The following is a 26,631-nucleotide window of genomic DNA, read 5'->3' as shown; positions in this document are numbered from 1 at the left end:
GTTGGATTAGGATTTGGTGCTTTATCAAGTCCAGAACCGACTAAATCGGACAAATCTTTAAAGGTTGGATCTTGAAACTTACATTAGCGGGATCGTGCACGCTAGCACCAAACCAAGTCCCCTAAGTAAAACTTAACAAAGGTTGAGTAAAACTAAACATGAAAGACCCGGTTTTATGTAAAAATCGTTTTATTTTATGCATACTTTATTAACCGCATTATGTAAAATATAACTTAAAATCCCGAAAACCCAAGCCTTGTTTTTATGAACTCTTTTATCATTTATATTCTATATTCAAGACTCAATATTAACTTAAGATATTTTATCTAGGACGTGCACGTTAAACCATTGGACTCTTGAAGTTTTTATTCAAAGTATTTATTCATCATAGTCACTTATTCCAAGTGGGTAAGTTCATCCCTGCTTTCGCTTTTATACTTTGGGGGTAGCTTGCATACTTACTTAAACAAAAATGATTTAAGACATGGATTCTCAACAGCAAACTCAAGTTATGTGTTAGAATAATTGCTCGATTGTGTGTTACATGCCTCATATGATAAATTGCTAAATGTTTATTGCTTTCATTGGTTGGCTTCATCTTCATCCTCAATAAGTATGATCATACGCTCCTCCTTATAATTTGGTAGTTTTATCTATTAGAAAAGAGCCTCATTTATTTGTGATTTATATACCACAATTGTCGTCGTTATTTACGATTTCACATAAGCTTTGTGGATTTTTCATCATATTATATATACAAAAAATCATGGAATTACTCACCAACATTAGTGTTGACAAAATATATTTTATGTAACGTTACAGGTTTGATTATTGGTTGACAGAAGATTTGAAGACGTTATTTTTATTTTGGACAATTAGGTTATTAGTTAAATGAACTATTTATTTCCTTGTATTATGTTGTATTTGTATGAACATGATGTGTTGTATTTGATGTTAAATGAAATGAATAAATTGCTTAAATATTGTCACTTTAGTAATGTCGTGTGCATTAAAACAATCACGTTGCGTCACAGCATGTTCCCCGCTTTTAATCAGGATGTGACACATTATATATATATTAATTGTGAAGTTGTTGTTACTCACAGATTTCTACTGTTTTACCCCGACAACTTTTGAAGCGTGCTGTACAACTGCTTATTACGTCTCTGTTGAGGGTATGCCATTTGTTGGTTTGGGCGGTGGCTTGTTTCTTTCTACTACCTTTTTCTGGTTCTTCTTTCCACTAATTGTGACCACAGTCTTTGCTTTGCTGGCGTTTGTTTTCCACTGATCATTGATATCATTGCCGATTGTTACCCGATTCGATTTACGAACGGTAGGCGGCGATCGTGTGGTGGTTGCAGTGCTTCAGTGTGGGGAAGCATAAATCTAGGGTTTGTATGCTGGCTATCGCCTCCGTCACTGCCGATTGTTACAGGATTCTATTTACGAACCTTAAGTGATGATCGTGTAGTGGTCGCTGTGCTTCAGTGTCGGAAAATTGTGGCTGTTAAATCTTGGTTTTTTCACGCCGGTTGCCACCTCCATGGTCTCTGATTGTAACCGGATATGATTATCAAACCCTAGGCTACAATCGTGTGTTGGCGGCAGTGATCCGGTGTGGGGAAGTTGTGGCATTATGACACCAGTTGCCGCCTCCCTCGCCGTAGACAGTTGCTATGATTTCCATATAAATTATCAAGTGACTTAACTACATAATTGGTGCCTAACATTTCATGAAAGTAACAACATTGAGTATTAACATTTAAAAGTCATTTGTTTAGAGGTATTCAACTTTCATTTTTGTAACAAAGTTGGGTACTAAGTCTAACATCAGTTAAAAACTTAACAGAATGGGATTCATGTGAAAAAAAAACTAAGGAAAATCTTGTCATTACACATTTAACCCATACTAACGTATCAGCTGCTTCTTCTTCACTCCATGTTTGTAATACAAAAAAGACACAAAGTCACGATTAGGGCAAACGAAGAACAATGGGTGCTTGGACAGTCAAGACAAAGTTTCAAAACTTTGAATTCGGCATGGCTTACGGTACGTAATTTTGGTAATGACATGCTACTTAGTCCCTTTGTTTTTGATAATGAGATGAAATTGAAAACCGAATTTTATAATTTTTTGGCTCAGGCCTTTATCCAGGGAGCCTTTTTCTATCAAAATTCACCATGATAGAGAATTTTCCATCAGCAACTATCAATTTATGAAAGGGGCAAGATCAATTATGTGGATTTGTTAGACATAGAAAGATTCTATATTTTTTTTTACCTCAATGGCACCATAAAAAAGTTTGGTTATCTAATGAAAAGAATCGTGAATGTAACAAAAGTCATTGGTATACTAACTTTTTTAATATGTCATTTAAGTCAAAAATATACAGAACCTTTCTACGTCCAACAAATCCACACAATTGATCTTGCCCATTTTATAAACTTTGTGCTAGTTGCTGATGGAAAATTCTTCACCTTGGTGAATTTTGATAGAAAAAAGCTCCCTGGATAAAGGCATGAGCCAAAAAATTATAAAATTCAGTTTTCAATTTCATCTCATTATCAAAAACAAAGGGTCTAAGTAGCATGTCATTACCAAAATTACGTATCGTAAGCCATGTCGGATTCAAAGTTTTGAAACTCTGTTCTGATTCCCACGCGCTTATTGTTCTTCTTTTGCCCTAATCATGTCTCTGTGCCTTCTTTGTATTACAAACATGGAGTGATAAAGAAGCAGTTGATACGTTAGTATGGGTTAAAGGTGTAATGACAAGATTACCTTAGTTTTTTTCACATGACTCCCATTCTGTTAATTTTTAAATGGATGCTAGACTTAGTACCCAATTTTGTTACAAAATTGAAAGTTGAATACCTAAACAAGTGACTTTTAAATGTTAATACTCAATGTTGTTACTTTCATGAAATGTTAGGCACCAATTGTGTAGTTAAGTCTTATCAAGTTCATGTTACTCACAAAATGCTATTTTAAGCATGTCGTGCAACTCCTTAACTAGATGGCTATGACGATGAGGATGACATTGAATTGTTTTATTGAATGGAACAGAATTGCATAAATTTGTATCTTGGCGGGGCAATCTGGTTGTTTATGCGAAAGGAACAACAATTTCTTTTACATTACACCGTTTACATTGCAGCCATGGCATGTTTATCATTATTTGTTCACTTTATTACATATATGAGCCTCATTAAATCGTTTATTGGCTGAGAGTAAATTATATAAGGCTATGATGATTCACTTGAGTCTACAGATCTGAGCCTCATATGTTTCCTTTATTTGTTCGGTTTTTAGATTAGGTTAAAAGTTCGTTGTTGTTTGCGTTTTCAATACACTGTGCAGAGCATAAGGTTAAATTATTTGCTATTATTTATTTTATTTTTTAAAGAATGGATTTTTAAGTTGTTTTACAATTTTCTAGCTGGTTTGAATATATGATCACAAAAATGAACCTGGACTATGAAATTGTTTTCTTTTTGTTTAATTCCATGATCGATTCATGATTATTTTCTTAGTTATTGAATTTTATGCACATGCAACAGAACTTCTCCACATGTTCTCAGCACCATCAAAGCTAAAGCTAGAGAGAGATGAGACCAATGATTTTTTGGTCAAAGCCTACACTTATCATCGTCAAAGCCTGCTACTGAATAGAAGGTATGCGGTTCTTTTTTCAACCCCCTGCGTTTCTAAGGTATGTGGAGAAGTTCTATATGTGTAGTAGTATTAGATAAACTTCAACTTCACCTCCCACTGCAAAGCGCGGGTAATCATCCTAGTTTCATACTAATTAGTGATTTTTACACAATTCACAAGAGATGATATAGATCATATTGATTCCAATACTCACATGTAAGAGATGAGAGACCATATAGATTCCAATATTCACATGTAATGTGAAACAAGCAAATATGTTCAAGTTAAATAGACAATAACTGGTTAGTAAAACTTTTTGATCATACTAACATATATTTAATTTTACTATTATATAGGTTTACGAATTAGGTTATAATATAAAGTATGATTTTTATAGAAATGATAAGAAGTAATTTAGACCATTGATTTTGGACATGTATGATTGAGATTAGTTTAGGGGAGAAATCAATTGTGAAATAAAGGGGAGGACATAAAATGAATAACACATTTACTGACTTTGTTTCTCCACATACAAGACACATATCAACTTTTCAATCATTTTAAAATGTCCATAGTTTTTTTATACAACATTTTTTTAATAAAAAAATCACCGAATAACGAGTGTTTTTTAATCTTTGACATAAGTATCATATTGTTATATAAAAATAAAAAACATATTAGTGGGTTTTTTTTACAAGTTGTGTGTGTGTTTTTCATAGCGTTTTCTCAATAATGTTTTTTACATTGTGCTATACAATTGTATTTTTTTTCATAATGTTTTTTCAATTGTGTTTTACGTTGTGTTTTTTTTTCATAGTGTTTTGTATTAAGTTTTTTCTGGTAACCGTTTTTTGGTGATTTTTCCGGCGAAATTTTCTGGGGTCTATTTTCGATGACTTTCTGGAGACTTTTCAGGGGACTGTTTTTGATGACTTTTCCGGTGAAAATTTTCAACAAAATTTCCGGTGACTTTTCCGGCGAGGTGGTTGCGGTGGAGAGGTGGTGGTGTAGGAGATTAGTGAAGATTTAAGTGGGTTTTTGAGATTAATGTAGTGAGTTTTTGAGATTAAAGTACGTGGATTTTTAATATTGAAGTAGTGGACTAAAATACATTCCTTTCCTGCCTTTCTAGAAAAATCAAACTTCTTATTATTCAACCTGTTAATCTACCCAACCAAGATTTACTAAAACGATTTAGACGGTAAACTCGTTTACGGCTGTGAACCCGTTTATATTCAATCTTTAACTACTTATTTTCATGTTCGTTTAATCATTCATGACACATGTTGTAGGGTTTCCTTTCTAGTTCTAGACAAAATCCTTAAACCAAATTACCTCTACAATAGATTCGACCAACACCTTCATTACTAAACCAACTAAATACAAGTATTATTTATTACATGTACATGCACACATCCAATAACCCAAATATATCATCACCTGATGAGTTGTTGCTGTGAAGGTCTATTTGCCGAAGATAGATTTCAACCACCAAACCCCTTTGTCCGTCTGCCCCTCAACACCCTCCGGCGGCGGGTCTGCATGTGTTTTCCTCTTAAGTTTGCTCACGTCATACCCTTGTCCCTTTGCCTTCTCAAGCAGCTGATTGTATACCTCCTCATCAATTTGGTTGTCCCTACACAGAATCTACATGCACAAGTTATAGATTACGTACACAAAATTGATGTCAATCACCACTTTGGCGGTGTGGTCAGGACAGTGGCGAAGCTTGAATCAAGACACCGGGGTGCCGGACTCAAAATGTATACAAAACTTCACAAACGAAGGGGGCCGTGCTCAAATTTTCGGCCGAATACGGCTAAATTTACACTACGTATAAAAAATATCTGCCGAAAACGGCTAAATTTACAATACGTATAAAAGATTTGACGAAAACGGGTAAATTTATAGTACTGCGTAAAAAAACGAGGGGCGGGGCCGCCCGGCCCTAAGCAACCTTCGCCATTGGGTCAGGAGGTTTATCTCAGGGTCCTGGTTTGATTCATGTGCATGCTCTGAAATATGGGCGGTGCTCTTAAAGAGGAATTCAAACTCAGGTATTAAGAACAAGAAATGGAAACATACCCAGAGATTTTTCCTGGACGGTTGACCAATGAGAGCATAACGATAATCATCATCAATATACAACACCCAGTAATCGGCGGTGACCGGAATAATAGGCAGAAACGGGGGCAGATAGAACTTGACCTTCAATTTAGCTTCATCGCTTTTGGGGTCAGCTTTATAAGCAGTTCCTTCAATGAACCCTCGCTTGCCGTCACTAAAAGTTTCATTCAACACATGCACACTACTGCCGTCTTCCTTCAATGAGTACGTAGCCCTTGTGTTGGTCCCGTTTCTGGGCTGGTCTCTCGATGGAAATGAAGCTATTTCGTACCATCTGCCCATGTATCTTTGTAGATCCAGGCCCTTTACAACTTCAAGCTCGTTCTTGGCCATCATGTATGGTTATGAAATCTGAATTAATTCTGAGTGTTTGTAAAGATATATAGTCCACGCTTGTATGATATAGGATAAGGTTGACATGGGGAATTAATTTCTAGCCTCAGATTCATGATGTTTTTTCTTTTGTTTCTTTCTTTTTTTTTGGATAACATCAATTATTTATATTGATGCCAAGTATATAGCTTATTATCTTTATAGATTTTGATAAAATTGATCAATAATTCTTAGAGTAGCTAGCTTAATCACCCGTATAACTAAGAAGATCATAAACAAAGTCGTCGATCAACTATTTGTTAGAACGTACGCCCGTAATAATGATGTGTATGATGTGTTCATACATGGCTCATGTGACGATCTTATGATGTGCGCAAAGTGTTATTGCATTAAAATGCGACACGTATACAAGACAATAACGTTAACGCCGTTGTTTCTCTTTTCCAATAGTTTTTAATATCTCTGATATGCATTGCCTACATAAGGATTATACATTTGTTAAAATATTATTGATTTTCAGATGAAATTGCCCCTCTCTCTCCCTATCTAGAGGAGAGATTTACGTAAAACAATAACACTTGTAACAAAAAGAATCAGTGTTTTTCAATCTTTAAAAGAAAATGCTATATTTATACTTTTAAAATAAAATATATTTAAATGTTGGTTACCTGCAAATGTGTAGATTGTATTACCTACATATGTGTTGGTAAACAATACAAACTTAAAACAAATATGAATAAGTTAGTTTGACGATTATTTTTATACATAACCTAAGTGCGTGCATAAAATATGTACAAAATTTTAAGAATCCAAAAGATTGATAAGATAAAATGTTGGGTTCTATAACTATCAATATTGGTCATCTTTTAAAGATATACTTAGGCCAACTGGAATACATCCGATGGCATCAGAGAATGGTCCTACGTGAAGAGGATTTCATGCAATGGCCTTATTTTAAACACCACCCTTCACCCTTTCCTTTCACACGTGACAGGACCAACATGAGGACCGTCACACAAGTCATCCCCCCTTAAACCAATCAAAACTTTTTTTTTCTCTTCTCTTTCCTTTTCACTTCTTTATATAATTAAATAACGAAATGATGGAGAATGATATAAATGAACAATACCATGTGTTGAAGGGTGATGTTGAATAATGGAGAAAAAACTGACGTGATGCAAACGTGATGAATGAGGAGGAATGTTCAAAATGAGCCATACCCTTAGCCTTGGTGATAAATCAATATTCCTCCAAAAATTATCAAGCAGATCAAGCTATTTAGGATGGACCTTTAGTAAAATATAATAAAGCCAACTATTTGTGTTTGTCTGCCTCTGTTTACAGTCGCAAGCAACCAAAAACAAACATGTCTATTAGAATCTCCATTGGTACACCTACAAAAACACAAATATTCTTAGAAGAAACCGCTATTTTTTGAACAGAATCTGCACTAAAAAGTAGAATCTCTGCCAAATCTTTCTTGTAATCCTCGAGATACTTTTATAACTTACCTAGATAACTCCTACACATCATACAAAATATTCACATTCTGGTACTATATAGTCACGTTAACTCTGGGTAAACAAATTCGCACAAGAATCTCCATACATCAAACTTAACAGCCTGTAACATACACATTGAAACTAGATTTTAAGTGTCGAATTAAACCAACGAGCCTTCCGCTAGATGATGCTTCATTGTGTTCTTGAAGGAAGTCTATTGGTATCGGAAATGGAGAAGGGCCGGAGACCTTGCCATAGAAACTGCAGATGTGCTTTGCATAAGCCAAAAGGGGACGTCCTAATAGCATGTTTCCTACATAAGAGAATAATATCATATGCAAAAAACCGTCCATAAAACCATTGGCAACCTCCCGTCAACTGTTAAAACAATGCGATGATGATTCACCAAGCAGTAAAACAATGAGTGAGACAGTGCTACCTACTTTAGCCAGGAAATATTGGGAAATACAGAAAGTGTGTGTGGTTACTACCCTCCAATTATTGCATATTATTCAAAAAGTTTTATTTGCAGTTTACAACCATCTACAATAATTGTATACTGATGTACATTGATATACAACAACGTTATATCTTCATGTTCAAAGTACAAACGAGTATTTTTGTTATCCAAATTTCAAAAGAAAACTTGTGGTAACCAGTGTGATGGGAACTGACCCACATGATCATCACCTTCCCTGAGTAACCCAGAGAGTACCACCCTCCGAAGGAAATCCACCGTAGATGAGAATGTTGGCAATTCAGAATAGAAATTGAAGAACAATCAACAATGAATTGAAAAACTTGCACTTGAATTTCAGAAAATATGTTCGTATAGATTATCGATTAATTTACATACACTTATTGGGTTTTTATAACCCAAATTTTCAATCGACGCATCGTTTAACACACGACATAACTGTTAGACTTTGACACAATTACATACTAGACCCCTAGACTTTATAAATATACGTACTAGATATAAACTATACTTTCTAAATGACTAAAAACCACTAATATTTAGTTTATATTTTCAACAATCCCCCTTAAACTAAATATTGTTCAACGAGAGTCTTCAACTTTCTTGACTTGCGTTTACAACAACATTGGTTCTTCATCTTCCAACATGATATGGTCTTCTTGGTCCTTTACTTTCTCCTTGTCTTTTCTTCTTACGCATTCGTATGCAAAGTGACCATATTCACCACATTCATAACATTTGAGCTCGCTTTTGTCGTTTTTATTATTGTTACTTTGACTCATACTTCTTCTACGTCATCTTTCTCCTCTGAAAGAACCTTGTCCTCTACCACGATTTTGATCACCTCTACCTCCATAATTGTTTGAACATGCCATTAAGATCTTTCCTTGATCATGATCTTCCGGTTCGTCTTGACTTTTAGGGCATTCCTCAAACGGCTTTACTCATCCTACTGCTTCGATAAATGACATCATGCCTATCTCTTGATATTGTTCGATAAATGCCACAATTGGTAGAAATTCCTTTGGAACCGAGATAAGCAGTTTCCTCACGTGTTCCTTATCCTTTAAGGTACCACAAAGAGTTTTAAACTTGGTTTTAAACTACGTAACTTTCCCGCAAATTCACTTACTGTTTCATTTGACTTCATCTTCAAAGCCTCTAATTCACTTCTCAACGTTTGTAAAGGTGTCTTCTGAGCTAGATCGGCTCCTGTGTCAAGTGGATAGGTCCCGATACGGATCTAACAACTAAGTTCCCGAGTCAATTTGGATCACTAGCTAGCGGAAATCAATAGTGGTTAACCGAGATCTCGGATCTTGGATTGTTTGGATTATTTCCAAGAAGGTTGGAGAGAGAGAGAGAGAGAGAGAGAGAGAGAGAGAGAGAGAGAACAAATGTTTGGATATGATGAATATGTTTTCAAAAAGCTTAGTATGCATGGAGTGGTTGCACTATTTATAGTGTAACACACTCCATCTTCCATATTATCTTATTAACGGCCCAATGGGCTCAAACATATAAAGGCCTGGGGCCAAACAAACAAATATACAAAACCGACACACTACCTAGTTACAACGTTAACGCACTAAGTAAATACAAAAGACTATTATACAAAATCAGGCCCAACAATCTCCCTAACGTTAACGCACTAAGTAAATACAAAAGACTATTATACAAAATCAGGCCCAACAATCTCCCTATAGTCTTTAGTAATTGCTTGGGAAGCTTCTTTCTTTAGTCGGTCTCGTATTCGAAGGTGGTCGGATAATCAAATAGTTGATTGTCAACAAGATAGCGCACATACTTGTTGAACGTCTCAACTATTTGATCAGTGTTATCCTTTCGCACATCTTCCACAGTCGCAAGCGGGTAGTTTTACAGCTTTAACAGGTCTTCTTTGCCAAGGGTAGTTAGCTCGTGCTCGTCAAAGAAGCGAAGGAATTGCAAGTCTTTACAGTGAATCACAGCTTCCCTCGTACTGTTATCGAACTCTCAGCAGATGAAGCGACATAATAGATTGGGCAGAAATGGTTCTCTATGATAAATATGTCTCCCGTCTTTGTGTATCTTGTACCGCCAAGCCTTCCTCTTTTTCCCCGTGGATGGATCGACTTCATTTGGATGTTGATACAACTTACCCTTGTTAGGCTTGAAGTTAGGGTAGTCAGTTTTCCACTCCTTTCTTAAGAACCGATTGAACCATCCCTTGAGCTCCTCTTCCGTTGCCGAGTAACCTACTATGCGTCTGAAATAGTTTATATCAAGTTGGGATAGCGTGTGCATGCCAGCATAGTGCATGTAGGTCAGATCTCCATTTGCAAGACGTATTGCCCATGTCATGCTACTATCGTGCCACTTGCAATAGACAATCGGAGAGTCGTCAAGATAACGGTATAGTCGATCACGAATACTTTCGTGCTTGCTGATGTAGTATCGTTTGTTCTTTCTTCGTCTCGGAACACGAGACGGTTCAGCAGTATTCACAGGGAGGGCCACCACAGTCACTGGCTCTTGAATCACATCATCACACCGCGAGGTGTGTCAGGGCTCGATGAGTAGTTTATTCCATCATCATCTTCCATAGCTTATTGAATCGGAGACAAAGTACCTGCAAAATTATCAAGATTAAAGAATGAGGAGATTTCTTCCTCCAGTGCAGCATTAGCGCCTCTTATTTTCTTCGCTTGATCTGTAGACTGAGGATCTAGTCTTGGCATTTCTGTCTATGAAGCAGACTGATCGGCTGCTCCACTGCCACTATCATTTCCACCATCACACTTACCACCATCATTGCCTCCATCACCATCACGCGACTCATCAAAGCTATCATGAGGATCATCATCATCCTCATCCTCTTCACTCTCGTCATCAGATTCATCATCATCATCTAATTCATCCTTATCATCTTATTCACTTTCCTCTTCTTCTTCGTTCCTAGAAGCAGTTCCTCTAACAGTCTGAGGAATTATAGGAACGGAACCAGCATTCACAACTTTCGTACCCACAACAGTACCGTAACACCTCGGCTAAAGAGGAAACGCCTGAGTGTGACGTACATGTTGTTCAAAACACATGTGACACTATTAAGTGAAAATATTATCATTAATTAGTTTAAACGTCATATAAACAAGTTTAAACAAGTAATACAAGGAGATATAAATACAAGTTTAAACATGTTGTCCATTTGTGTTGGTGCATGATGTCAGTAGTTCAGTATATAGTGTCTGTAATCGAGTCGTTTGGATTAGTATTTTGTATTAAGCGAAGTTAGCTAACAAGTTCGCTGATATAGGCGAACTTGTTAGATAAGCGAAGTTAGTAACAACTTCGCCTGAACATGCCAGGCGAAGTTGTCGTGTTATATATAGATTAGGTTACGGCTGAGTTAGTAGTTGATCGAGCTAATCGAGTATTCATTGTATCGAGGTGACGAGTCCTGTAATCGGTGATTGATATCACGTGTTTCCGGTTGCAATACAACGAGTCTTTGTTTATTGTAACGTGTGTTCGATCGGGTTAACGTATATCGTCTTCTACACTCGTAACGTCTTACGTAGGGATTCCGCACCTACGTAGAACGAGATATTCCGTGTAGATCCGGCTGGGAACCTACAATTGGTATCAGAGCCACTTGTAGGTCCCCGCGGGGCGTCGCTGATCGATACGAGATCCGCACGAGGTCTAGTAGTGCGGAATCCTCCTAGACTCGTTTAATGGTGTAGAAGACGAAGAACACGATTATACACAAACACATACACGAACAAACACACGAATGGGATAAACACATCTGCAGATCTTTTCATAATAACCGAAACACTTACATACCAAACATGAAAACAAAGACACGGCCGACCCGAGGTGAGCTCTACCTCGGGTCGTCCCACACGACTCTCTCTCTCGGTTTTTCTCTAGACAATTGAACTGTAACACAAAACTCTCTAACTTTTCTGGATACTCAAACCTAAACAAGACACGTATATATATATCGAAACAACTTCGGGGGCTTGGGCTTGGGCCAGTAGGCGAAGTTGTTCTAACTTCGCCTATGGCAGAAGTTGTTACAACTTCGCCTACGGCAGAAGTTGTTACAACTTCGCCTACGGCAGAAGTTGTTACAACTTCGCCTACGGCGAAGTTGTTCTAACTTCGTTAACTTCGCCTATGGCAGAAGTTGTTACAACTTCGCCTACGGCAGAAGTTGTTACAACTTCGCCTACGGCAGAAGTTGTTACAACTTCGCCTACGGCGAAGTTGTTACAACTTCGCCTATGGCGAAGTTGTTCTAACTTCGTACTTCGTTTCCGCTGATCAGAATTGCATAGCGACGGTCACAAAATGCACCAACAGACTCCCCTTTGACCGTTGCTCTCAATTCTAACAAACACAAAAGATCATCTGTTACAAAACATGCACCAACAGACTCCCTCTTAACTGATGATTTTCTGTTTGCTCTTCAACCAGCCGTGTCTGAAACTGTCTTGTAACTTCACAAATCTACCAATCACCCAGCGTCTTCCATATCAGATCTCCCCTTCAGTGTAAGCTTCTCCGACTATATAGATTGAGGTCTTTGAAATGCATGCATCCCCGTGCCTAATTGATCATCTCAACCAATCACGTGAGTCCTTCTGACTTCACCAACACGTGAAGTTGGGCTCCCTCCACAACTTCACCAACACGTCGGCATACGAAAAGGTTTAATCTTCAACTACTCAACATCAAGTGATCAATTTCATCACAAAACCACCTTGACAGAATCTAACACACATGACCATTAATTAATCCGAAGCATCTTCAATCACCAGGGATAACGATCAAGAACATAAACAGTTTAATTCCCGATTAAATCCAACTTGTTCCAGAATTTTCACTTTAATAAATAAGCATCACGTTTCAGGATCCAATTCTCGAACGCCTTGAAAATAACATAAATAATATGCTCTGACCGCAATCCAGTAATGACGAAAACCTTCAGTTCAATTTGACTTTCTTCAGTTGGTCAACCTCGAACAACAACTATTTCATTGCCCACAAACACCCAAATATGTGTCAATATCCAGTTTCAATCAATATCCCATTCACAACCTCAACTCCAAATCCAGAGTTGACACGTATTTGTTCACACGTAAGACCAAGAGATAACAAGTTTCACTCGTTGACGGAACAACGTCTTCGGTCTCACAATAATTGTGTACACCTGGCCATACAGACGAAAACTCCAAACAATTTTTTTTTTATTTTATTTTTTTTAAATAAAGACAAAAGCACGGTTACTCGGGATTGATCATCCCATTCAGCTCAACAAAGTTTTGAAAACGATTTTTGTCAAACGCTTAAGTAAACAAGTCAGCGAAATTATCTAACGTATCAAACTTTTCGAGCACTATCAGTTTCTTCTCAGCACAATCCCGTATAAAATGATTACGGATGTCAATATGTTTAGTTTTGCTATGCTTTACGGGATTGTTAGTTACTGAGATAGCAGCAGTGTTATCAATGCAAATAGGAGTATGAGTGAAATTCAGACCATAATCGCGCAACTGTTGTTGAATCCAAAGAACCTGGGAGCAGCAATTTGATGCTGCCATGTATTCTGCTTCACAGGTTGAAATGGCGACAGAGGTCTGCTTCTTGCATTGCCATGACACTAATCTGCCTCCAAGAAACTGACAACCACCTGTTGTTGACTTTCGATTCTGATTGCATCTCAGGGGGAGACGAGCTGTAAAGGCGATGATCTGAGGACTAAGAAGCGAAATGATCTAGACGATGATCCCAATGCATCGAAAGGTGCAGGTGGAGAGTTGCCAAGAACTGAACGAGCTCTTGGGATTTCCACATCTCAGGGGGAGTCAACAAGTGCAGCGGGCGGTACAGGTGATGAGGTGGTGGTCGTGGATGTTGAGGAGATGGATGATGAGTTTGTAGGTGATGATGATGTATTACCGATTGAAGAGATAGAGAAGATTGGTGCAGAGATAGTTATTGATAATGAGATTGAAGAGGGAGAGATTGTATAAGAGAATATTGAGCATGAGATTCCGGATGTTGATAAGGCAGATATGAGTAAAGATATGGGAAATGATGAGACGGAATGGGAAGAGCAGCCTAGATGGAAAGAAGGCTATGCTCAGTGGTTTGTAAAAACGAAGAAACCGGCGGTCCCTACTATGTTTAAGAAGAGTTACAACATTAAAGGTTATGCTGAATCGAGAAAGGGGATTATTTGCTGGATATATGATGAGCAGTTGAGGCTCTTTGTGATTAAGAGGTATGATGGTGTTCAGTACTTCACAAGGCTGTTGAGATTGTTGAATACATTGCCAGAATGTGAAGTGAAGGACTTAGCCAGATTGGGGTTAATAAACAGGAGTGATGATAATATGGCTAGAGTCATTGGGAAGATTGTTTGGAAGGAAAGTATAAAAGAGAAGAAGTTCGAGCTGTTGAAACCACAAAAGGGAAAACTTATTGAAGACAAAGATAGAGGGATGAGAGCAGATGGCAAGCCTGGGATGATCATGAAGTATAAGCCGATCCGGTGTTTAAAAGAAGTGCCGATGAAACAAATGCCCAAAGATGTGCTCAAAGATCTGAAGTGGTAGTATGTAGATTGTGAAACAGCTGAAGCTGTAATGGAGGACGAAGATGAACAAGAGCTGCTGAGAGTATATGATCCGATGCATCTAGTGAACTTGTCTCAAGCTGATCTGCAGGTGCTGAATGAGAAGAAGATATTTTATATTCCTGCTTGGAAAGAAGAAGCGAGGAAATATCAAAGAGTTGTTTCGGTATGTGTACTAGAAGGAGTGCATGCTTAAAGATGAAGATACAAGATTGTTGAAGATTACAAGACACGTGTTTGAAGATAAAGATATGAAGCTACTGCCAAGGGGGAGTCTGTTGGTGCATGATGTCAGTAGTTCAGTATATAGTGTCTGTAATCGAGTCGTTTGGATTAGTATTTTGTATTAAGCGAAGTTAGCTAACAAGTTCGCTGATATAGGCGAACTTGTTAGATAAGCGAAGTTAGTAACAACTTCGCCTGAACATGCCAGGCGAAGTTGTCGTGTTATATATAGATTAGGTTACGGCTGAGTTAGTAGTTGATCGAGCTAATCGAGTATTCATTGTATCGAGGTGACGAGTCCTGTAATCGGTGATTGATATCACGTGTTTCCGGTTGCAATACAACGAGTCTTTGTTTATTGTAACGTGTGTTCGATCGGGTTAACGTATATCGTCTTCTACACTCGTAACGTCTTACGTAGGGATTCCGCACCTACGTAGAACGAGATATTCCGTGTAGATCCGGCTGGGAACCTACAATTGGTATCAGAGCTATTGCTCATGATTGTGTGGTTCGGGATTATCACGCGGGTGTAGAAATCGTTCCGTTCGACTATTCGCGGGACGAGTTTACCGAGTTTTTGTGTCCTACTCACCTCCCACCATCATAAACAATCCATTACACCTTCGTATACCTCGCAAAATCCAGAAATCAAACCTGCAAAATCATCGTGTTCATCAGGCGAAGTTGCCGTCACTGTTAGTAGGGTTTCGGCGAAGATATAAGGTTAAGCGAAGTTATCCACAACTTCGCCTACCTCACAAGTTCGCTTATCTCAAGCGAAGTTATCCACAACTTCGCCTACCTCACAAGTTCGCTTATCTCAAGCGAAGTTATCCACAACTTCGCCTACCTCACAAGTTCGCTTAACTTAAGCGAAGTTATTCACAACTTCGCCAAATCAGGCGAATTTAAAAAGGAAGCGAAGTTAAGAATTTCAGGGAAGTTAAGACTTAAGCGAAGTTATCCACAACTTCGCCTACAGTACTGTTAAGAATAAATTATTTTATTTTTCGGGTTTCTTTGTGTTTCGTGAAAGATGTCTTCAATAAACATTACAAAACTGGTAAAGATGGAAGTGGAAGCGGGCTCAGCTACTAAGGCACCGAGGATGCTTAAGGGAACAGATTTTGTGGCGTGGAAGGATCGGTTTGAACAGTATGTTAAGTACTAAGATGCTAAGATCTGGGTGTGCATACAAGATGGATACATTCCACCAACTGCTGAGTATGAGGGTCGTGATCAGATTAAGAAATACAACAAGATGGAAGAAGAAGAAAAGAAAATGTATGAGGCTGAAAGCAAAGCTCATGCAGCGATAACAATGGCTCTTCCACAAGAGATTCTTCACACCTTCAGGAAGTATAAAACTGCCAGAGAGCTTTGGGAAGCGCTTGAAAACCGATTTGAGGGTAATGTGGGGATTCGTGCATCAAAGATTAAACTACTTAAAACCCAATTCACGGTGTTCAAGTATCTGAAGAATGAATCACTTGATGATATCATCACGAGATATTATCATCTGATGACAGAACTAAGCAATTATTCCATTGCTTACAAAGAAGATGAGATCGTGGAAAAGCTTCTTGATGCTCTCCCACCGAAATGGGAGATGTACACTGTCTTGATGAGAGAAGACAAAGAGTTTGCCGACTATGACTTGGAAACAGCAGTCAACAAACTAAGAACTTTTGAACTTAACATGGTTCGTAAAGAGACACCAACTGATCAGGTTCAGGATCCAGGTATGTATGGTGCAAAGGTTAATTCAAGTTCAAGTTCGAAGTCTGAATCGTCTGCTTACTACTCAAAGGGAGACTCGGGCGGTAACTCAACACATGAAGGTCATGTATCTCTCAACATGAATGGTGATGTGTGTTTTGTAGCTGGTGGATCAAATGCTTCTAAACCTCAAGCAACCAAGAGTAGTTTTTCCCCAAGTGTTTTGAACAACAACTACTCAAAGATGCCCATGAGTGTTAAATCTGCTGAACAGCAGTTTGCTCTCTATGCATCTTTCATTACTTCATATGAAAATTACATTAAGGGTAAGATTGTTGATCCTGTAACTTTGGACGAAGACTATGATCAGATCGATGCTGATGATCTGGAAGAGATGGATCTGCAGTGGCAGATGGCGATGATTGTGAGAAGGGTTAAACGGTTTATGAAGAAGACTGGTAGGAAGTTTGTGGGTGAAAGACCAGGGTTTGATAAGTCGAAGGTTAGGTGTTACAACTGTCAACAGAATGGCCACTTTGCGAAGGAGTGCACAAATGAACGTGTAGAACGCAGTCAGACCAGGTCTACACAACAGAGTGGTGGAAGTAATGAGAATAGAGCCATGATATCCAGACAGCTTGGGGAGTACAACTGGAATCTGCATGTTGAAGAAGTGTTCGAACATGCCAATTTGGCGAACATCGAAACTGCAGATAGTGAGAAAGTGACTGGCGAAAATGAAGCTTACATGGCAGAAGTGGCAGACCAGCTCACCGAGGTAAGTACTAAACTCCCTTGTACGAAATTTGAAAATCTGTTTGAACAATTGACAACTATAACTGATCAGTTTGTTAGTTTGGATGCTCAATTTAAAACATTAAAAGAAGATCATCATTTCACTAAAGCTAGAGAAAACAGTTATAAGGTAAAAATAAAAGCTAGTGAGAAAGATATTAGAAGTCTTAAAGCCAGTCTAGCTGAGAAAATACAAGTAATTGATCTTAGCTATGAAGTGTTAGAAGAGAAAACCAAACTAATAGCTGAAAGGGATAAACAGATAGCTGATCACCAGGTGAAAGTGGTGGAACTTAACAGAAAACTTGAGCAATTCAGAAATTCCTCCGCTATACTTGATCACCTCGTTAGTGATCAAGGTTCCCCAGTTAAAAGGGGAGGAATTGGATATCATGAAGTTCCACCACCTTACAATCATAACTATACTTATGATCCTAGTAATCAGAAATCTGTTGATGTTGATTTTGGTCAGACAGTTCCAGTTAAGGTTACTATTAAATAACCAGAAGTTAGTAAAGGCGAAACAAGTAAGCCTGTTTCGAGTGTTAATATTTCTGTTCCTAGTCCTGTCTCATCAAACTCGGACAAGTCATCCGAGTCGAGTGAGACAAAAGAAAAGGCAGTGTTACCAAAAAGTGGAGAGAAACATAAAACACCTGAAAAGAAATCTCCACTAAACCCGTATGTCCCACCATATGTGAGACAAGCGGGCAGTAATGCAGCCTCAACATCTAAAATAACTATTGAAAAGAAAGTTGAACACAAGAGTTGTTTCAGATGTAATCAATTAGGACACCTAATTGCTGATTTCCCTCTGAAGCAGAGATTCAGAGGTGTGAGGCCTTCGAAAACTGAGAACAGAACTAACAGTAATCACTATAATGGTAAAAATGAAAACTCATCAAAGTTCAGAAATCGGACTAATCCTGGTTTTCAAAGAAATCAATCTCAGTTTTTCCCTGTTAACAACCAAATAATGAGTAATAATTCATTTAATTCACGAAGGTTTGGATGGCCTCATAGTCAATCTACAAGAAGGTATCCTTTTAGGACTTACAGGAATTATTCTGATACTAACTTTGGACAGCCAAAGTACGGGATGTATCGACCCAAGACCAATAGGTCTTGGGTCCCCAGATTTTAATCCTCTGCTTTAATCGTGCAGGAACAGTTGAACAGGGCTGCAAACAATCTATGGGTTGTGGATAGCGGCTGTTCCCGGCACATGACGGGTAACAAGAATTTGTTACACGAATGGAAACCTGTTCAAGGAGGAAGAGTGAGTTTTGCTGGAGAGAGCGGTGGAAGGATCACAGGAATTGGGACGGTGACTAATGGAAAAATGACTTTAGAGAAAGTGAATTTCGTGGAAGAACTGAAGCATAATCTGCTGAGTGTATCGCAGATCTGTGACAAAGACTACACCGTGCATTTCACCAAGAATGAAGCGATCGTGCTGTATCCTGGTTTCAAGATACCAGAGGATTGGATAGTTATGAAGGCTCCAAGAGAAAAGAATACGTATATTATGGACATGAGGTCGACTGAGATGGCCACAGAAGAATCGTGTCTTCTGTCAAAAGCAACTGAATCGGAGTCCGAGTTATGGCATAGAAGAATGGGGCATATTTATCTTCGGAAAATGAACTACATTGTCAAGAATGGGCTGGTGCTGGGTGTTCCCTTGAAGAACTTCAACTTTGAAGACCAATGCCTATCATACAAAAAGGGAAAGCAACATAAGAAAACCCATCACACCAAGAAGGTTAATTCTATAGTCAGTACCCTAGACCTACTTCACATGGATCTCTTCGGTCCCGTGAATGTAAAAAGTCTAGGTGGAACATCATACTGCTTGGTGATAACTGATGATTTCTCTCGATATTCTTGGGTATATTTCCTGAAGTCAAAGGATGAAACGGTTCAGATGGTAAAAAATTTGATTACCAAGGTTGAGAATATCATGGGGAAAAGGGTTAAATACATTAGGAGTGACAATGGGACAGAGTTCAAAAATTATGAGATGAAGATCTTCTGCTTACAGAAAGGGATAGAACACCAGTACAGCGCTCCGTATACTCCGCAACAAAATGGAGTGGCTGAGAGGAAGAACAGAACGTTAATTGAAGGAGCCAGAACCATGCTGGCTGATTCGAAACTTCCTGTGGTGTTCTGGGCGGAAGCTGTTGCAACAGCCTGTTATATCCTTAATAGAGTTTTAACTGTTAAAAGACTGAATAAAACATGTTAAGAACTTATGCATGGGAGAAAGCCCAACTTGAGTGGTCTCGAACCATTTGGGTCCCCGTGTTCGATATTAAAGACAAATTCTAAATTTGGTGAAATAGCCGACGAAGGTATTTTAGTCGGATATGTTGTTGGGACTCCCAACAGACGAGTCTTTAATACATCGACCAGCAAGGTTGAGGTGGTGTGTAACACTGATATCACAAGTTACAAATCACCAAAACCAAGCACGGGACCCGCTGGGGTTTTCGACTATGATAGGCTTTTTAAATCTTTTAACATGCCTTATTTGGATTGTGCAGAAGTTGATGAGAGAATTGCTACGAAGATGATTTACGATCAGGAAGACACTTTGGTGCAACGACCGCAGTATGATGAATGTCAGCCTTCCTCGTCAAATGCTGTCGATACCCCTGCTGCCTCTACAGAAGAGGAATTCTTCAATCCGTTTCACTCTCAACAACAATCACCCATTGATGAGATACCTTCGAACCTGGAAGACAATCTACAAGTCAGTTCGGTTCCGACTACGAGAATTCACAAAAATCACCCTTTGGAGAACGTGATAGGTGATCTGTCCGACGGTGTACAAACAAGACAAAGCTTGAATGAGCACACTTGTGTTTACACAAGCATTAAAGAATCAGGCATCATTAACGAATGCTTGTACACCTGCTTCATCAGCCAGATTGAACCAAAGAACTATCAAATGGCTCTCAAGGACAGCTCGTGGGTCGAAGCCATGCAAGAAGAGTTAGCCCAGTTCAAGAAGATGGAGGTATGGAATTTGGTTGCAAAACCGAAGGATGTGCATGCGATTGGCACAAAATGGGTTTTCAAATGCAAGAGAGATGAGAAAGGGATTATTATCAGGAACAAGGCGAGGCTGGTTGTAAAAGGTTTTAATCAGCAAGAGGGGATCGATTACAATGAGGTGTTTGCTCCTGTGGCGAGATTGGAAGCCATTCGATTGTTTTTGGCATTTGCTGCACACAAGGAGATGAAGGTATTTCAGCTAGACGTGAAGAGTGCGTTCCTTAACGGTAAAGTCGATGAGGTTGTGTACGTTGAGCAACCTCCGGGTTTTCCTGACCCCGACTTTCCCGATCACGTGTACAAGCTAAGTAAAGCGTTGTATAGACTACATCAGGCCCCTCGTGCCTGGTACTCAACACTATCCGACTACTTGCTTGAGAATGAGTTTGAAAGGGGAAAGATTGATAGCACACTGTTCTTTAAGAGAAATGGAAGCGACTTTCTACTGGTGCAAGTCTACGTGGATGACATCATCTTTGCTGCATCAAAAGTCGCCATGTGTCAGGAGTTTGAGGCCGTCATGAAAAAGAGATTTGAAATGAGTGCTATGGGTGAACTAACTTTCTTTTTAGGACTGCAAGTTGATCAGAAGAAAGATGGGATGTTCATTCATCAGACTAAGTATGTCCATGATGTTCTCAAACGCTTCAAGATGGAGGACAGCACTCCATTTGATACTCCAGTCTGCGTCAACCATAAATTGGGTGCTGATTCAGACAACGATGCAGACGTGGACCCCACCCAATATCGGGCAATAATAGGTTCTTTAATGTACTTAACTGCTTCTAGACCTGATATTATGTTTGCAGTTTGTCTTTGTGCACGCTTTCAGGCAAACCCAAAGGAATCTCACTTAAAGGGTGCGAAGAGGATATTGCGCTATCTCAAAGGCAAACCTAAGCTGGGGTTGTGGTACACGAAAGAAGGAGACTTGGAGTTGGCCGCCTACACAGATTCTGATTATGGAGGATGCAATCAGAATCGGAAGTCAACAACAGGTGGATGTCAGTTTCTTGGAGGCAGGTTAGTGTCATGGCAGTGCAAGAAGCAGACCTCAGTCGCCATTTCAACATGTGAAGCAGAATACATGGCAGCATCAAACTGCTGCTCCCAGGTTCTTTGGATTCAAAAACAGTTGTTCGATTATGGTATGAATTTCACTCATACTCCTATTTGCATAGATAACACTGCTGCTATCTCAGTAACTAACAATCCCGTAAAGCACAGTAACACTAAACATATTGACATCCGTCATCATTTTATACGGGATTGTGCTGAGAAGAAACTGATTGTGCTCGAAAAGGTTGATACGTTAGATAATTTCGCTGACTTGTTTACTAAAGCGTTTGATAAAAATCGTTTTCAAAACCTTGTTGAGCTGAATGGGATGATCAATCCCGAGTAACCGTGTTTTTGTCTTTATTAAAAAAAAAAAAAAAAAAAAAAAAAAAAAAAAAAAAAAACGTCACTATCGCTTAGAATTATGTCGGTTGCCTCAGTTTGAAGGACATATCTTCGGATATGTTTGGTCCTCATTTCTACTTGTAGAATATGAGGATAACCATTAACCAGATGACTGAAAGTGACCGGGGCGGTTTATGATGTGTTTTTATTCTTTCGCTGAAAATTAGTCGATCATACTTAGTTAGAAGGACACATACTTGTATGTGGTCGGTCCAGCTGATCCATTGGATCTTCAGGATAGCCGTTTACCTGAAAACTTCAATTTGATCGGGGCGATAGAACTTAAATTTTTTTTTCCAGGAGATGAAATTATTTTTCAAGTCTACTACTTTGTAAGAAGTTCCTTTACTATGTTTAATAGAAAATTGATCCAACCTTGGAAAGTGATAGATATACTGATTCTGTGTGCTTAACTAGTGAAGTTATTAGGCCTAAAAGACTTTAGAACAGTCATTGTATGTCATGGTAGCTTCTTATGGTGCGTAAAAGTAGAAGTGATACTAACTAAATCTACTCGATTTTACGTGGAAACTCCTTAAGAGTTGTGTATGTCTCCATATATATCTTTCCGAATGATAGGCAGAAAAGCGATTACCCAGTCATACACGAGCCCGTGAGTGTTCTGATTCCGGTGAAGATAGCGTGTCAAGAAACTGCAGTGATCCAGATTCGGGACTTGCAGTTGTTTACTACTCTGAAGTTGTGTAAATACTAAAAAAAAAAGGTGTGTTATTGAGACATTCTAGAGTTCATAATGTTCATACTTCTCAATCAAGATGTAAGAAAGAGAACGGGATGAAGAGTCTAAAGATCGAAGAGTACTTACTATTTAATCAGACACTACGGGTCGAGGTCAACTCGGGGTGACTTGGGGAAAGCCAAATACGCTTGAGAATAGATAGGAGGCATCATAATCTCTGAGTTGTTGCCCATTTAAGTTTTGAGCTTAATTGAACCTAACCCGTATCACAGAAGCGAAGAAAACCATTTTAAGTTATTTACCTACTTACAACCTGTTTCTTTATGTCATAATACAGCTGAACACGGATCTGTGTGACAGTCACTTAATTAGTATGATTCCTGTTCGGATCTTTTCTAAAACATAGTGGTCCCTGTCGAGACTGAAATTTGATCCCGTGTACTTTAATTTTTTTCTACTTATGTAGTTGTATGATTTTATACCTGGTTACTTGGTCTTGATCGTATCATTTAACGCTTTAAAGGTTGTTTAAAAACTTAATTGCAAATTGTTCAAATTATGGGGTTTGTTTTGTAAAATTTGACATCGGCGAAGTTATCCATAACTTCGCCTGCAATAGGCGAAGTTATCCATAGCTTCGCCGGTATAACTCTGACCCTATATAAAGAAGTTTTAAGGTCAAACTGTTCATAATTTTCATAAACCAGCGAACTTATTTCCTAAACCCTAAGCGAAGTTATCTATCGATCTCATCTGTGTTTATTTTTCCTTCGTTCTAATCCGATTTAAGGTGTGTAGTGTCGATACATCGTATATTCACTGACAATTGATGTTATTCAGAGGTCGTATCGACCCGATTAGCGACCTCGTTAGTTCGAAACTTCAATACCCGATTTTCAAATGTGTTTTCACGTGGTCGTAATCACAGTGTTCGTCTAGATCTTCATAATATCATGTGTTTATCTCCGAACATTCTCCAAATTGATTCAAATCAGTTCGTTTGAAAGTCTAATCTGTCGCCGTTTCATATTCGGCGAAGTTACAGTTTAGGCGAAGTTATCCGTAACTTCGCCTGAGGTTTAACTTCGCCTGATAATTAATTATGCAACAGTATATGAGGCGAAGTTGTGGATTGGCGAAGTTATCATTAACTTCGCCTGGCCCTTTTAATTTTAATTAACTGTTAACATGCGAAGTTCAAGTTGAGGCGAAGTTGTTCCCAACTTCGCCCCACCTCTAACTTCGCCTATACAGAATAAATCACAACTTCGCTCATGGTAAGAGGCGAACTTGTGATTTGCCTTGACGTTTATCTAACTTAGTCTGTTTGTTGCAGAAATGGCTGCTGTAGCTGGAGCAGGCGGTGCTGGTGGTGATGATGGAGGAGACAACCAAAGACAGTTTTTCCCGGGTCATAACATGTACATAACATTAGACCCGGACGCGAGTGGTGTTGATGATTTCCGCGAGATCATCACGTTCTTACTACGCTCGCGTATATTCCACGCGATTACCACAACACTACCGATATCCTTGCCAAACATTGAGGATTTTTGGCAGACCGTGGAATATGACTGTCGCGTCGAGCCCCCGGTGATGCGAGCAACGGTCAACAATCAGATTGTTCAGTTCTCATCTGAACAGATCCGAGCGGCTTTGTGGTTTGGAGATGAGACGAGAGACGATCCGACAGATTTTGTAGCTCCATTCCGAGATGGTGCGTTTCTGAGGATGGGATATTCTGGTCCCTTGGGAGATACTCAGAGACGGAAGGGGTTCTTACTAGATCAGTGGCGCTTTCTCATGCATGTCATGATCGTGTGCATGTCAGGGAGAAAGGCTGGTACTGATGGGATGGGCGCGACCATGCAGTCGGCGATGACTGCTCTGACTTATAATAAGCGTTACAGCTTTAGTCAGATGGTCTTCTACGAAATAGATCGACAAAGAAGAGCGGTGGCGCGTGAGAGATTTCTCATGTATCCAAGATTTCTCCAAATGATCTTGAATCATGTTGCTCCCACGCTACCTCAGCGCCGCCCGATCAGATATGTAGAAAGTGTGAGCAAAAGGATCTTCGCCCAATGCAGATCATCCAGTGCGAGGAGCAAACCTGAGCTCCGTCCTCGACATACTCCTTTATTCGGGTACTTGATCAACCCGGAGTATGTGCCAGCTCGTGGGGACGAGTTTCGGGACCCGGCACCACAACAGGCTGGAGCACCTCAAGCTATACCTGCTGCTCCTGTTGTGTCACCGGAGGAGAATGTAGACCTTGATGCTGAATTTGGTGGTCAAGGCTTCTTTGATATGGAGAGGGTGGATCCAGAGGAAAATGTACAACTCTCGATTGCACAAGTCTCGAGTGTGAATGTGACTAGGACAGCTACAACGGTAGCTGATTCTGATTCTGATAATGATGTGAATGAAGCGAGACGAATTTTGGTAACTCAAGAACGAACTCATGGGAAAAGAAAGAGAACTGATGATGACAGCGAGTCAGATTTTGAAGAAGAAGTACATCAGTTAATTCGTAGATCAAGAAGGGAGAGGACAGGTGCAGGATCGGGAGCTGGTGAGAGCTCAAGGGTGGTCCGTTTCAACCCACCCGCACTGTCCGGTATAACAATGGTCCCTTCATCATTGCAAGTTACAAGGCCAAGCGCCACGGATGTTCCCGTGGTGGCTACCTCGTCAGCATTCGGCCTTCCACCCACTACATTCCAACTTTCGGCTCCTGAGATTGTATCGTTGCCACCTCCAACTCTTACTCCAACGGAGGTCGTGGAAAGATTTATTGAGTCGACGGTTGTGGCGACTGCATGATTATCAGTTACGTTGCCACCTGTGGTTACGTTTACGCCTACTTCTGAGGTCCCGGTTACATTGGAAATCCCTCCTCATTACACTCAAGATATATCACATCTGAGGTTTGATTTCGATGCAACCTTATCAGACTCTGAACGAATAGCAGCACTTGAACGGGTCGTGGCAGAACAATCAAGGGTGAATCTTATCCAGACCCATGCTATTCAACGCCTCGTTGCAGAGAATCAGATACAGTCGTCCCTGCTGGTAGAACATGGCAAAATCATTGATGCTTTGAAGGAGTTCTTGGCATCTCAGGGGGAGACGAGCTGTAAGGGCGATGAGCTGAGGACTAAGAAGCGAAATGATCGAGACGATGATCCCAATGCATCGAAAAGTGCAGGTGGAGAGTTGCCAAGAACTGAACGAGCTCTTGGGACTTCCACATCTCAGGGGGAGTCGACAAGTACAGCTGGTGGTGATGATGTGGTGGTAGTGGACGTTGAGGAGATGGGTGATGAGTTTGTAGGTGATGATGATGTATTACCGATTGAAGAGATAGAGAAGATTGGTGCAGAGATAGTTATTGATAATGAGATTGAAGAGGGAGAGATTGTAGAAGAGAATATTGAGCATGAAATTCCGGATGTTGATAAGGCAGATATGAGTAAAGATATGGGAAGTGATGAGACGGAATGGGAAGAGCAGCCAAGATGGAAAGAAGGCTACGCTCAGTGGTTCGTAAAAACGAAGAAACCGGCGGTCCCTACTATGTTTAAGAAGAGTTACAACATTAGAGGTTATGCTGAATCGAGAAAGGGGATTATTTGCTGGATATATGATGAGCAGTTGAGGCTCTTTGTGATTAAGAGGTATGATGGTGTTCAGTACTTCAAAAGGCTGTTGAGATCGTTGAATACATTGCCAGAATGTGAAGTGAAGAACTTAGCCAGATTGGGGTTAATAAACAGGAGTGATGATAATATGGCTAGAGTCATTGGGAAGATTGTTTGGAAGGAAAGTATAAAAGAGAAGAAGTTCGACCTGTTGAAACCACAAAAGGGAAAACTTATTGAAGACAAAGATAGAGGGATGAGAGCAGATGGCAAGCCTTGGATGATCATGAAG

General features: G+C 39.4%; 1 protein-coding gene across 1 annotated transcript; it reads right to left on the bottom strand.

Annotated features, from left to right (window-relative positions):
- Window positions 1–5,096: 5,096 nt before the first annotated feature.
- LOC143560292 (temperature-induced lipocalin-1-like) lies at window positions 5,097–6,140 on the bottom strand. The gene is made up of 2 exons (XM_077048624.1): window positions 5,744–6,140; window positions 5,097–5,305 (listed from the first exon to the last, which is right to left on the bottom strand). Exons 1-2 carry the CDS (start codon window positions 6,119–6,121, stop codon window positions 5,123–5,125), a joined length of 561 nt encoding a protein of 186 aa, XP_076904739.1. The 5' UTR covers window positions 6,122–6,140; the 3' UTR covers window positions 5,097–5,122.
- Window positions 6,141–26,631: the final 20,491 nt, after the last annotated feature.

This window comes from Bidens hawaiensis, unplaced genomic scaffold (assembly GCF_021521415.1).
Source record: "Bidens hawaiensis isolate Kalapana, Puna unplaced genomic scaffold, B.hawaiensis_p1.1 tig00001143_1, whole genome shotgun sequence".
NCBI classification, from domain to species: Eukaryota; Viridiplantae; Streptophyta; class Magnoliopsida; order Asterales; family Asteraceae; genus Bidens; species Bidens hawaiensis.
This window is presented reverse-complemented; position numbering and strand designations above follow the sequence as displayed.